This window comes from Melospiza melodia, chromosome 8 (genome assembly GCF_035770615.1).
Source record: "Melospiza melodia melodia isolate bMelMel2 chromosome 8, bMelMel2.pri, whole genome shotgun sequence".
NCBI lineage: Eukaryota > Metazoa > Chordata > Aves > Passeriformes > Passerellidae > Melospiza > Melospiza melodia.
The window spans coordinates 10,127,979-10,142,305 of NC_086201.1; the positions used below are offsets into that span (position 1 = coordinate 10,127,979).

The 14,327-nt window shown below is 45.2% G+C and overlaps 1 protein-coding gene across 12 annotated transcripts in view; it reads right to left on the bottom strand.

The window, feature by feature from the left end:
- The window catches only part of KALRN (kalirin RhoGEF kinase), a 465,384-nt gene extending 451,606 nt beyond the window's left edge, over positions 1-13,778 (bottom strand). For 5 of the 12 annotated variants that reach the window (XM_063161744.1, XM_063161745.1, XM_063161743.1 and 2 more), the window contains exon 1: positions 13,498-13,774. In XM_063161744.1, the coding sequence (XP_063017814.1) occupies positions 13,498-13,570 (73 nt within the window). In that variant the 5' untranslated portion in view covers positions 13,571-13,774. Of the gene's footprint in view, positions 1-13,497 lie in introns of all 12 variants that reach the window. The other 7 variants (XM_063161749.1, XM_063161748.1, XM_063161750.1 and 4 more) reach the window with 3 other exon arrangements.
- Positions 13,779-14,327: the final 549 nt, after the last annotated feature.

A 14,327-nucleotide genomic window follows, 5' to 3' on the forward strand; every position in this document is an offset into this window, starting at 1 on the left:
TTTATGGAGTGGAGATGATGACAGTGTTCTGTGTTTGTAACTTCTATATACACTGCTTTAAGTGTTATTATTTTACAGAGCTTTTTGTTCACAGCCAATTACCCAACTCTCAGAGGGAAACTGAGGCACAAAGCAACACTAATTGCCTAGTGTCATCCAGCAGGCCAGACCAGAAGTAGGGTCTTCATCTACAGAATTTTACATTATCCTCTAAACTTATCTGCAACCTTGGTGCTACACAGCAAAAATAAACTTGCTGTTTGTCCAGCACTGTCAGATGGCACAATACTCGCTTACTTCTGCTAACACTGCTGTTTAGCTGGCTTGTTGTTGCTCTTGTTCCTGCAGAGAAACATAATATTAGATTTGTAAAATCACACTGTATGTGAAGACACTGTGATGGTAAATGCAGGATTATTGTCTCACTGCAGGCTCCAGCAGCAGGGAAAACCGGGGATGATGTGGGCTGCTCACGGTCTAACACAAGAAGCTTTAATGATGACAAGAGGAACACAGAACAAGAACACCAAGAGCTTTACTTTTCACAGCAGCAATCTTTTCTCTTAGGATTACTCTAAGGCAAAAAAAAAAAATCCTTGTTCTGCAATGGATCTGTTTTCACAGCAAGGGGATAACTGATATTTAAGATGAACGTGAATAACTGAGGAACCTTCTGGTCTGGCATAGATCAGAAGAAGTGACATGAATAAAATCAGAAGTCTGGATTTCCCTCTCCGGATTATGGCTCCCATCCAAAAAGGTGCAACTGTTTCACCTTACAGGGATGCTGCACTCCTAACCACTTTATGCTCACTTGTTGCCTTACTGCTGAGGCATTTCTATTGCAAATGCAATAGAATTCTTGTAAATGGAACGTGGGGATACTCACAACTTTAGGGTGAACGTTTCTGGCTGCACCTAGATGCACTGATACCAGGTAAGTAAACCTTTAGAAGTATCAATTGAGCTGTCTGTCAGATAAAGCATGACAGACTTTTCCTTGGGGAGCCTCAGGAAAGTTACAGATGCAGAAGCTCAAGAGCTCTTGTCAGAAGAGCTTGCAACTTGGCTGCTGCATCCTAATTTAACCCTATAAGAACATGACACACAAAACAGCAGGGGAGAGCTGAGATATTGGAAACTCAATTCCAGTAAGCACCAGAAAAAGCACCCATTGATTTGGGATGCTGGACACAATCAGTGCCTGCCTTTCCCCTTCTTTCCATAGCAGGTTTTCTCTCACAAGCCTCTTCTCAACCAACATAACTAGGGAAGCTCTGCCTGACCAACACATGGTGCTTATTGTAATTTGTAAATTGTAAATAACCATTTATTGAGCTCTTCAATAACAATAACATGACAGTAAAATTACATTTTCCAGCTCCTCTCGTGCTGCAGAGCGCAGCACACTTTGAGATCTGAAACAATGAGCTGTGACGTGCTGGAGCCACGTGCAGCTGGACAGGAAGAGCTGAAGATCCAAGGAGGTTTCCTTTAGGCACAGAGGCAGGGCTGTGACGCAGGGGAAGCCCGTGTGTTCCCGGACAGCTCTGGTAGCAGCCGGGAAGGAGGGGGTGCCTGGACACGGTGTCTGCATGTGCTGTTCCTGACACAGCTGCCAGACACTGTGTTTATTTTACCTTGACTCAAGCAAGGGACATTGGGCAAAGACGAGCAGAGGTGCTAAAAATATGATCTTGACACTGAAGCCCTATGGAAGAGTCACTCATACAAATCACACATCTCAAAATGAAATGCAGCAATTCATGCAGTCAAATTCAGCAACTATTCATGCACACCAACACTGCAAAGTATAACCAGAGTAGAAATGTGGAAAAGAAAGGGAAGAATATAGCTATCTCAAGAGGAATTTGGACAAGACACAGAAATGCGGCCTTCCTTTCCAGAAATTGCTCAGAATTGCCTTATTTGCACCAACAGCTTCAAAACTGTCAACCTCGAGCCTTAACTTCAGAAAGAGTGCACTTCTAATATCTAAGTGCCACTTAGGGGCTCAAATGGATGGGTGCCAACAACAGAGCCATTAGCACCTACTCATCCATGGAGGCTTTCTGTCTTAAAATCCCATTTGTCAGCAGAGTCTCAGCAGGACTTCGGTAGGATAAAAACCTCCATGACAAGTTCTAAACTTACAAATCAACATATTCATTTACTTATCCATGTGTAAAAGTGTGTCACTTAGCTTTCTTGAGGATCAATACCTAATCCAAGGCCATCCATCACAGCTTTCCATTTGTTCCCGGATTGAGAATCAACTCAAGTTACTTGAGCACAATTGAAATATTGTGTAGAATTATACAACAGAAATACTGACACAGTTTCAAGAGACTGAATACAAGGTTTATATTCACTCCTACATGCTGAATGCCTCCTACAAGGAAGTACAAGCCCAGGCTGGTGCCCGCCAAAATCCCACTGTAAAGCTCCTGTGCCACTGATATTAAGAGGAGCTTTGCAAGGACCTGTGCAGACAAGGCATCAGGGACTGATGCTGCAAGAGCCCCTGGCTTTCTGGATCAAGGTTGTTCAAATTTCATTGACTGTAGTTGAGATGTCTGGATTTTTGGTGTTTTAAGGCACAGGTACTGTACAGGTACTATCTGTATCAAAATCAAGGATCTTATGTAAACTCTTGCATAAAATCTTCTGTCATAGAGGATTTTGAAATAATGTTTTAAAGAGAGTCAAAATAGGCATAATAATGTTTCATAGAAGACGACAGACCCAGCCCCTGACTTGCCAGTGCTTCAAGGGAAAGAGGACAGCCAAGAAACTGCAAGGTAACAAGCTTTATTTTCCTCAGCAAAAGATCTGCAACTTTCCACTACTGGCACACACGAAAAGTAGGACTGAGAATGGAGAGAATAATTTGGTACTGCCCAACACAGCAAGTAAATAGGATTGCAGTGGCAGGATAGCACACATGGACACTCCTGTGGGTCCAGGCTGCAACAACATAACATGTGGGTGCCCAACACCAGTTCAGCTCAGGTCATAAAATCCAATTCATCAAAATAACCTTTTAAAAATAGATTGCTACAGTTGGTTTCCTCTGGAATCTAACTGCTTCAGGTTCCTGCCTGAGCCACTGTTTGCAAGGTGTCCTCACATCAAAAGGAAAAGTAATGTCTAGGAAGGTTTAAATGCAGTTCCTGGAACACTTCTCAGCGAAGTATTTTTACAAACTCCCATTACCACATGGATCAGTTTCAATTGATTTAAGCTCATCCAATCAACAGGGTTTCCCCTCCAGTTTTAGCATCAGAGGTGTTCTAAACCAAGACACTTAAAAACTTTCTCCTGTCTCAAATAGTTCAAGACAGTCTCGTTAGGGATTTGACAAATAACCTGAAGCAGCAGACAGATTACAGACTAGCAGGAATGTAAGAGATATCTGACCTATTTAACAGTCCAGCACACTTTGGAGCAGGACTGAGTTGAATGGAGCAAGCTGTTAACAGGAGATTCACACACCTTAGATCTAAGTCCTTCAAGCTCACAAGATCATTACTATTTACCCGGTAGGCCTGAGTTTCTACTTCGGACTAAATTTATCTGAATGCTTCAGACTGACTCAATTAGCATCACTCCTGAACTCTCTGCCTGGGCACAGAAAGCAGAGCAGGAAAGTTAAATTGCTGCAAACAGAGTGGCAGTCAGATCCTAGGAGGTCGGCTCTCCATGACATGTTTCTGTGAACAAGAGGCATTAAACATGAAGCAGAACACGCAAGGATTTTGGCTCTGTATCTTCACTTCATATGGAAATGCCTTCTCTTCACAGCTTCAAAGCAAGGCAGGCATCTGGTGCACCACTATTAAAAGACTGCAGTGTGATAATAACAGTCTTCAGTGGTGAGGGACACCTAGAAGAGAAAACCTTGCTACTTTTCCTGTGCTTTGTCATCGTTCTTATGGCTGCCTGACCAAGTCTGAGCATGGAACATGCACAGGCTTTGCCTGTTCCTTCCTTTCACTGTGTACGCAGGCAATCTTGCAGTTTTATTCTCTAGTGTGTCAGAAAATCTACCTTTGGCTTTCTATATCCCAAAAGCTACAACTCCAATCAAACCTCTTATTGTCTCATTCCTGTGATTTCCTCTGGCTTCTGACCTTCCCCCCACTGACAACATCTGCTTCCCTTCCACGGAGGATGCAGGCTGTGATCCCTTTCTCAGCCAAGTGCCCTCCAGTTCTGAAGGGCTCTGTTAGGTAACTTTATGGCATTCTTCCATGCTTTCCCTACAGTTTTCTCATTTCTTCCTTATCTTTCTGCTTGTACCTTATTCACATCCATTTCATCTGCTCAGCACCCAGTGCATGACTCTGTAACTCCTCAGACTTATCCTTCAGACACGTTTAAAAACAAAAGCAAAGCATGAATCTTTGGTTAAATGAAATCGCAGTCTATTTGACAGCTTTTGTCATAAGCACTCAATGGCAAGGATCATCTTTTTGTTCAGTGTTCATGCAGGATCTGCTTCAGAAGGAACTGATAAGTGGCTGAGACAGTAATACAAATAATAAACCCTGATAGAGAACCATCACATTATGGGAATATTGTAGGTCCTACAGGAGGACAACCCAACTGGAAGTTTTATTGCATTCACTCACAATCTTTTGAATATTCTCAAGCACCTACAGCTTCAAAAGCTGTGCAGACTGACAGGTACAGCACTTGAATGGCCTGCTAAAAACCAGAGGCAACTCACTGAAAGTTTTCATCTGGAGTCTCCACTAAACTTGTCCCATGGGAAAAGACAGTAGTAAACAGTTGAAAAGAAACACAGTCCAGATATTTCCATAGCAAGTAAATCTGCTTCCACAGAGAACTGCATATTTCTTGCTAGCTATTATTTTTAACCTCTCACAGATTTATTTTTACTACAATTTAAATGTATCTGTTATATGCCATAACATTATTATTATCGGAGACACTAAAATAGCAAAGTATTCTAGGCACTTGATACCGTTTTACAGAACAGGGAATTACAGCCAGCAGTGACTTGACTGCTGCTCACTGCAGCAGCCACCAAACACTCGTGACCTCCCCTTTCAGCCTTACTGCCTTTAGCTCCTCTGTGGAGTTACTCCCAAAGTTGTTGAACTGGTTGGGGAGAAGGAGGGGGCAGCAAGAGGAACAAAAGAACTAAAATTAATCTAATTATTAGGATGTACTTCAGATTTCTGCTGCCAGGCTGTGGACACAGCTTTGGGCTCACAGCCCACAGCCTGAAGCCGCTGAAACCATCAGCTACGCCTACACATCTCATACCAAAAACTACCTGGGATACTTCAGAATCAGAGAACAGTTTGGATTGAAAGGGCCCTTTAAAGGTCATGTAGTCCAACACCTCTGCCACAAGCAGGGACATCTTCCACTGCCTCAAGTAACTCAGAGTCCCATCTAGGCTTACAGGGAGGGAGCTTCTGCTACTTCTCTGGGCAAACAATTTGAGAGTTTTATCATCCTCATAAAAAATTCTTCCTTATCTCTACTCTAAACTTACTCTCTTTCACTTTAAAAATGATGCTTCTTGTCTTATTGCAACTGATCCTTTTCTGAGCCTTCTCCAGCTCTCTCAGCCTTTGCTCATAGGACAGGTGTCCAACTCTTTGGAATCAAATCGTAACCAAGGCTTTAGTTCTGATTTTCACTAAACTCATTTAAATAAGCAAAAGTTTGCAAGGGTCGCAGGCTTTGCCTTTAGCCTTTATAGTGCATACTCTAATAAGATCGGGAAAATATATTTAAATAAATAAATTCCATCTTTGATAACCAGCTTAGCTTTTCAGTGCTCCAGCACTGAGGAACATCTCTTCTTATTAAGTCAAGCTATGGTAGATCACAACTTTCCACTCCCAACACACACAGCTGGTAGAGCTCTTTGTATTCAGCTTGGATGCTGTTTGGCACAACAGTCTGACATTGACTTACAAGACCAATGAAAAATATGCACTGCTAATTTTCCTAAGTGCCGTGCCAGTGCCTTTGGGGGCCATGCATTCACCTACCTTCCCATACAGTAACAGGATTTGCTCCCAGCTAATAAAGCAGGCTGCACATCAGCCGAGGAAATACTTTAGTTAGGATGTCCTCCTTCTTCATTACTGAATGATATATTCATGGCAAAGCACTAAAGTTGATGACATCTTTAAAATACATTTTTCCCGTAGTGTGGGGGATACAAGCCGCTAATCTGTGCAGATCTCCTTTTTCTCCCCCATTGCCCCCGTGGTTTATCATGTCCAATTAGCCATCTGCCATGCCCGCACTGCCACACAAAGGAAGCCCCCTCTCCTGCGCCGCAGCCCGTCAGCGGGGCCATTGTCCCTGCTGACAAACAAGAATCAGACACTATTGTTTCCAGCCGACGATGCTGCTCCCAAAGTAGGCTGCCAGTTGCCACTAAAGCAGCGGGAGCACCAGGGTCCGCTCCGGGAGCCAGGAACCATGCCAGCAGCGCCGGTATTACCGGGGAACCTGCACAAAGCACGTTTTGAGATATATACATATATATATAGAGAGAGATAGATATTTTCTGATTTCAGGTACAAACCAACCCGGGCCAACTACTGCCCTTTTGTTGCACTGGAGCATGCCTGACCTGCTGCCTTTTCAGCTTCACCAAGCAGTCACCTGGCAAAGAAAGGGTCACAATCCCCAGAAGAGAGCAACATCTTAGAGTCAAATCTTTCCTTGTTATGTTATTATTATTATCATTTTAAAGATAAGGCATATCTTCTACCACTTCAGCACAGCTAATTCCACACACCAAAGCTACCCTCCCCCCACCCAAAAAAAAGTATTTTAAAAACCTGAAAGCTCCACCGTGTCTACACGGGTACTAATTATGTAACAAGGTTAATTTAATTTCTCTCACAAACAACATACATTCACCCTTCTTCTCAAGGCCACTTCACTAAAAGAAATGACCAGAGCAGCTGGTCTGCCAGTCACCAAGATGTTAAATTGAAGATCATTTCCTCTTATTATTCTCAGCAAAGCATGATGTGACCTTACACTAAAAACTACAGTCTGCCTAATTATGGTAGTTTTGTTCCATCAGTGAAACTGAAATGCTGGTTCATATAATTAGGGTTATTAAAAAAGGAATTTCATTTTTAGTTTTAAAGGTAATTTGTTGCCTTGAAGTTAAAATGTAACAAATTAGACCTATGTACCTGAATGTTTTCATTTTGTGCAATTTGAAAGAAACAAAAAACACTCCTAGATTTTAGTAAGAAAGCCACACGTTGATAAGAGACAAAAAACCCCAATAAACCACAATTTATTCCAGGCATTTGTTAATGTAGATGAGCAAACAAAATGAATATTTATATTTAAAAGCAGAAACAGAATTATCTTCTGTATCTAAGCCCTTGATTAAGTAACAGAAATTACGTAAACTTCAACAAATTTTTAAATTATATTTAACACTTTAGCAGTGAACATACATAGTTTCAAAATATCACTTTGAATGTTCTCTGAATAGTTCAAAATAAAATAAATTAAAACCAGCTGAAACTAATGTGAATCCACAGTAATCACATAGGTTAATGACTTTCACAATGACTTACAAACAGAGGAAAGTCTTTGCCCTGGATTCAAACACGGGGATCATTCTGAATCAAATATGAAATACAACATGAAAACTTAGATATTTTGCTGAAATGTTACTCCATTCCTAGCACAAAATGCTCTAAATCCCATTTCAACACACTGCAGGCCACATATCACACAGGTGACTGACTTAAACCTAGATTTACAATTGCCATTGCGGTGCCTGGGCCAAGTTCTGTTTTCAGTTACATCTGTGAAAACTCCCAAGCAATTCCTCTGAAGTTCTCTGGATCTGTACAGCAGTAACACAATCCATTCTAGAAGCAAGTGGGAAAGAAATAATTCAAAATATTATGACTTCTCTTTTTTACAGTCCTTTACACTTTAAGGCTCTCCATTCAGACAATCATATTTGACTTCTCTTTTCATATCCAGCTCTCTTTTGTAAAACATGTATTGGAATATTCCTTGTTATTCTTGCCAGATTCTCTAGGCAAAATTCCCCAAGTGGCAAAATCCCTTCAGTTAAACACAGGGTGTGTGAGCCATGCAAGGCTGTAAAACGGGAGTTGTTTATCCAAAGAAATATTAAAAGCAGGACACCAGTCCAAATCAAACAAAAGCACAAATACCTCTAAGTTGTTTCATGACTTTAAGTTCCAGCTGTAAAAGGCACAGCACTATGGGTTTATAAGGCCTAATACTCCCTAAGTATTTTCTTTGATGTTACTATGAAGTACTTAAAATACCACTGGGTACTGTATGGTACATGTCACCGTGGAGCAATAAAGCTGCTCTACATCCATAATCAGCCTTTCCAGAGACCATAAGGTCACAGCAGCTGAAACAACAGAATACTTCATTCCCAACCTTCAAGAGGCCCCGAGCACCTGTGCAGCCAGAGGACTCCCTAAAAGGCTCTTAATGGGGGGGTGTGCCTGGAAACCACAGCAAAGAAAACCCACCAAACCCATCAAAGCCGCTCCCATTTTTCAAACCTCATGTTTCCCCAGCAGGTTATTATTATGAGACTTGATAAAATCCAGTATGGGAGGCAGGTGGTAGGAAAGAGTGATAGTTACATTTGCCTGGCCAGCTTGGATGGTCACTTGTATCCAAGCCACTCATGTTAACACTCACATGGCCATCTAAGTCCACATGTAAAAGGGTCTACACAAGCACCAGGAGGGTTCCTCTTTTGTGTGACTACAGGATTATACTTCTCTTCTTTCACAGTTTCAACCCAAAAACACAGTGTAGGCAACTCTGGAAGTAATCATGTTCAACATTAATTGAATTAATATCAAATAGAATAAATATCTTCCTACCGGCCTACACCACAATGCAATCTCATCCAGAATAAACACATTGTAAATAGCTATCAGATATCATCCCTATTGCCCTGTACATACCTCTGTGTGAGAAGGAAGGAAGCAGTATGGGAAAGAAATGCTCCTCTGAACATAAATCATTCATTTAAATTGCTACCTTCCAGCATCAGACAAAAAGAAGTCTGTCTTCTTTGACACAAGACCCCACAATCCAGCAGTTTCTGCCCCATTTCTTGGCAGCATCTGCATGGCAAGAGAGGGAAGAGGACAGTCATTCCCACCAAGACCTCTTGAGTCACCTGTGTCCTTTCCCATGTCTACATGAAAATTCCTGAAATAGCAGATCTGCCTGAGTTTGAGGGGGAGGAGATGGGACAAACACAGGGCAGAGCCACACAGCCTTCCCCATGCACTAGGGACATTTGGGGGGACCTGGGTTCCCGTCTGTAGTAAAACAGCAACTCCTCCCCTAATCAATCACATGAAAAAATAGAAACCACCTACATTAGATAATAAAGAAAGAAAACAACAAAACTCATATTCCTGACAGGGTCAGAGGTCAAAGCCTCCAGAACATACTACAGATTTTGATTAAAAGCAAGGCCTCAAAGAACACAAGAGCTTTCCAAATGGTAGGACAGACCTGACAGTCTTCTCTGCAACGGAGCCTTCTTTAACAGCACACATTACCAGACCAGGCCTTATGAATTAGAAAGTCTCAAGGTAAGGAAGCCAGGCATCACACAAACACCTCACCCCAGAGACAACTCAATTGAATCAATTTACCTGCACTACAAGGAGACACTTGAGTCCATCAACCTCAAGGAGCACTTCTCTGCTGACATCATTTCAAGCACATCTTTTGATCAAACAGCCTGGCCAATGCCAATCATTTTAAAGTTATTTAACAGCAGAACTGCCAGTCACTTGTGCACAAATGAACAACACTAGAAGTATAGCTGGCTGAAAAGCAGAGAGCAAACAGAATAATTCATTGTATCCAAAGGAGATGGAATAACGTCAATTTTCACCTCACTCACAGCGAGTATCAATGACAAAGTTGGCATCTTCATATCAGATATAATCAATGTTATACCAAAGTGGCAGAAAAATAAATTAGAAAATAAAACAGTACCTGCTAGCACATGAGAAATATTGATGACTACTTCTGTTGGTAATTGGTAGTTTACTAAATTGTTCTGTCACTGACCTCTATAAATATTTAAGATTTGGTCACCCCTGTATCCAAAACACACGGCAGAAATTACTGCACCTTAAGCAGGAAGTTAAAATTTTCTCTGTGTCTGTATTCAAGGGATATCTCTTATTTGTAGGCTTTAAAAGTGACTTTGTTTATGTTTGAAACTGTAAGTATTTAGATTCTGTTCCACACAATAAAAAAAATTCAGTACACATTTAATACAGACTATTAACAATTCCAGAGAACCTGGTCATATTTTACCTGTCAAAAAAAAAAACCAAAGCAGACTTAAGAAACTTGGTAAAGCATACCTAGGCATAGATTTGGGTTTTTACTCAAACAGAAGTGATGGACATCATGCAGAAATTGCTTCTACAATTCAGCAGATGGTGTTATCCTAGAAATCAGAGCTGGAGATGGCAATAGTAATTTCTGCCCTTCATGTCTCTCTGCCTGCTAATTTTTATCCCAATTACATGGGATTGATTCTCTAAAAAGACTGTTCCTGAATTTCTTACTGCAAATATCAGATGGTGAAAATTAGAATAGTCCCCTTCCTGCCTGACTCCAGGGAGGTTTTACTGACTGACTACACAGTTGTTAAACCCACCCTTTTCTTAAAAGTTATTCCTAGTTCTCATCATCTCCTAGTTCTCATCAGCACCAGAACAGACCTTCCTTTATTACTTCATGTTAATTTCTGCAGTTTCCCTTCAGGTACAGCTCAGAAACCTGCTATCTCAGGTGTCCCCGCTGATAAGGGACGGGGACCTCGCGTGTTTGGGGGCTGCTGCGGGAGCTGCTCTGTGAGCGGCGCCACGGCCAGCATCAGCCTCCTCTGCCGGTAGCAGGGAGCAGCCGATCGATCCTCCCGGCTCAGTGCAAAGCCCAGCTCGTTGCTAAAAGCCTCGGAGAGAGCTTTAGTTGTTTCGACTATTTTTTTTTAACAAATGATGAGTTCATGCTTTTCCACGTGGTAATTGTGTATTTGGGAAGAGTTTAGGCTGTTTAGTATAAGCTTGGGTTATCAGGGCAGCTAATCTCTAAACCATATACACTCATTTGTTATTTGATGTGAGCATGTAAGACAATGGTTATGCTTTACAAATCCAGAACACAAATCAGGACAAGGTATAGAAACAAAAAAATCTAGTATCAAGGGATAACAAATGCTAAGTCAATGCAGGTCTCTGTAGCTATTACACATCAGACCCCATCTGACAGTCCTTGCTCAGACAGGATGGCTATTGTCAGCCTGAGAGGTGTGGGAGTCACTTGTATCCTGGCTATGATTGTTCTCCCAAGCCCCACATCAGCTGTTCTCTCCAGCATCCATTGAACCCAACTTCACACAGCACAACAGCAGTGCACAAACCCACACATAAAGGGGCCCCAAACAACTCAGAGAACCAACACTGTCATTTCACAAAAGTCATACCTGTGCTCATGCCTTCCCCATTTTTCAGGGAGGTTGCCAGCACAGAGCCAAAATTAATTACTAATAGTCTGGGGTTTTTTTCCCCACAGCATCATTTTGGACACAAGATGCTACACAATGGCACAGAAGCAAGATCTCCTTGTTGAAGCTTAAGGTGAAGCAGACAACCATCAAGGATGGCCTATGCACACATGGTTCAGTGCAAGGATAGGACCTGGGCATCTCTCCCAAGCCCAGGTTCCTGTCTTTTTGTTTCCTCAAGAAGCAGAAGTGTTAGGAGACTCTCTGAAATCTCTGGGCTAAATGTATAATGCAGGTTACAACTGTGTTCACAGATCTACAGGTGACATTTAAGGTGAAGGAGGCAGCTTGGGAGAAATGTCTCGCCACATGGCTCCCTGTGCTTTCCCCTCATTTAGGAATACATTTTATATAAGCTAGACAGATTTGACTCTCTCCAAATTCAATTCTGGTAACGTGCTTACGTTGAGAAGGCAGTGTCACAGAGAAATGATTCAGCTTTGGGTGAAGGAGGAGAGAGAGTGAAAAGGCAGGGAGGAACCTTAATTAACACATTCCTTTAAAAACAAAAATTGGTGGGTTGTTTTTCTTTTCTTTTTCCTAACAAATATGTCATTGTTGAGACTTTGGAAATTATCTTGTAACCAGGTAGGCTATCAACAGGCAAATATCCTACGGCTTAATGATTTGTGGATCATAAGATACACACAGCCAGACCTTATTATACTTATCCTCTAGATCAAAGGGTTTTCACATAAATGGGGTGCAGTCTACCATAGCAGGGAGCTGCTGCAGGCCTTCAGGATTTTACTTCTTTAAAGTTTTGGTGATTACATAATCGCTTTTTTGTAACTGGAGCTCAAAGCATTGTGTGTAGCTAATGAGCAGGTAGAAGAAGGAAAACAGCTGAAAAGCAGTCTTGACAAACAGCTGTGGCAGTGTCAGTCCTAGCCCAAAAGGGTCAATCCCCTTATGAAACAAGTACTTAATCCTTTACAATTTTTAATTAAAAATCTGCCAAGACTATAAAACTTTCTTAAGATTTTGATGGGGGAGGGAGCAAGGGAGAAGAGGGGGGTGTGTCACGCAGACCACAAGTTGCTTCAGATGAGATGCTCATCCTGTGCAAATCCATGTTTCAGAGCTGGGGGCCCCCACACAAACACCACCTCACAAACGAGCGCTGCAGCGGGGACCCCAGCGTGTACCTATTGCCCCCAAAATTTAATTAACCACTGCTTCATTAGCAAAGGCTCCCTGCGCTCTGTTGTAGTCCAGCTACACTTTGGCTGCACTTCAGCATCCTCTGAATCGGGAGAGTGAAGCACAGGGCTCTCACCCAGCCCTGAGGCACTTAGCGAGCCGTCTCCGCGCGGGCAGCATCCCCGGCCGGCTGCGGGCGAGCGCTGCCCAGGGCGCCTCTGCGCTCCCTCACTGCCCACCCGAGGGCGGCAGGGGTAGCGCCCGGCGCTTCGCCCGGCTGGAGCGGGGCAGGCAGCCAGCTCCGCTTCCAAATAGCAGCCGGTACCCGGGTGGCCGCCGCCGCCCGGGGCGGGGGCCCGGCGGGGCCCAGCCGGCGCCGCTTCCCGCGGGGGTGACAACGCGACAGCTCTCTCCGAGCATCCCCGCGGGGCTTTTGTGCCTGCTTGGGGCGGGGGCCTGGCCGGTCCTCTCCCGAGGCGGTGGGAGCGCAGCCCTGCGGTAGCATCCTCCCAGGGGCGGGAGGGGCGACGGGGCCACGGGCGCACCGAGGGGCTGCGGCGGACAAAGCGAGGAGGCAGGCGGGGACCCCCTCCATCCCCTCTTCTCCCTTCCCCGCGGCTCCGCTACCGGCGGTGCCCGCGCCGCAGCCGCCAGCCCCGCATCCCGCGGCGGAGGCAGGGCCCGGCGCTGCCCTGGCCCCTTCCCCGCGGCTCCCCTACCTGTTCGGAAGAAAGCATCCACCTCGGAGTCAGGGACAGCGCCTTCCTCCGCCGCCCCTTCGGCGGGATTCATGGCTGGGGGAGAGGCGGCGGCGAGCCCGGCGGCTGGTAATATCCAGTGAGTTAGGGAGGAGGAGAGCCGAGAGAGAGAGAGAAAAAAAGAGGGAGGGAGAAGAGGAGGGAGGGAGGGATGGAGGCGCGTTCAGCTGCGAGCCCAAGCGAGCGCCGTTCGGATCATCCCTTCCGCGGTGCCTGCGGGGCGGCTGCCCCGGGGCTGGGCTGCGCTGCCCCCGGGCTGCGCTGGGCGGTGCGGCCGGGGCGGGGTGCCGGTGCCGAGCCCCGCCGCCGCCGGCCCCCTCCCCTCCACCCGCTATTGTTCCGACCTGCTCCGCTCCGCTCCGCTCCCCCCGCCGCCGCCGCTGCCCCTCGCCGCGCTGACAGCCCGGCCCGGCCCCCGGCGGCCGCCCCCGCCGCTTCCCTGCCGGCACTTCCTGACCAAGGCCGGGCGCCGGCCGGGGAGGCTGCGGCGCCCCCCGCCGCCGGGGCAGCCCCGCTGCGGGGCGCGGCCGCTCCGGGCGGGGCGCGCCGGGCACAGGTGCGGGCACGGACGCCCCGCGGGGCCCCGGAGGGAATTTTTGTTTTATTCCCTACCCCGGTAAGCTCCGCAGGCGTATCGCTGTGCATCCCCGGGCTGCACCGCTGCCATGCCTCCCCTCTGATGAACAGCCGCGGGGGCACGGCGCGGCGCTCGGCTGTTAGACGGGCAGGTACTCGGGGGGCGAAAGTGAACGCTGATGTGGTTATACGGACGCAAAAAATTGCTCTTTGTT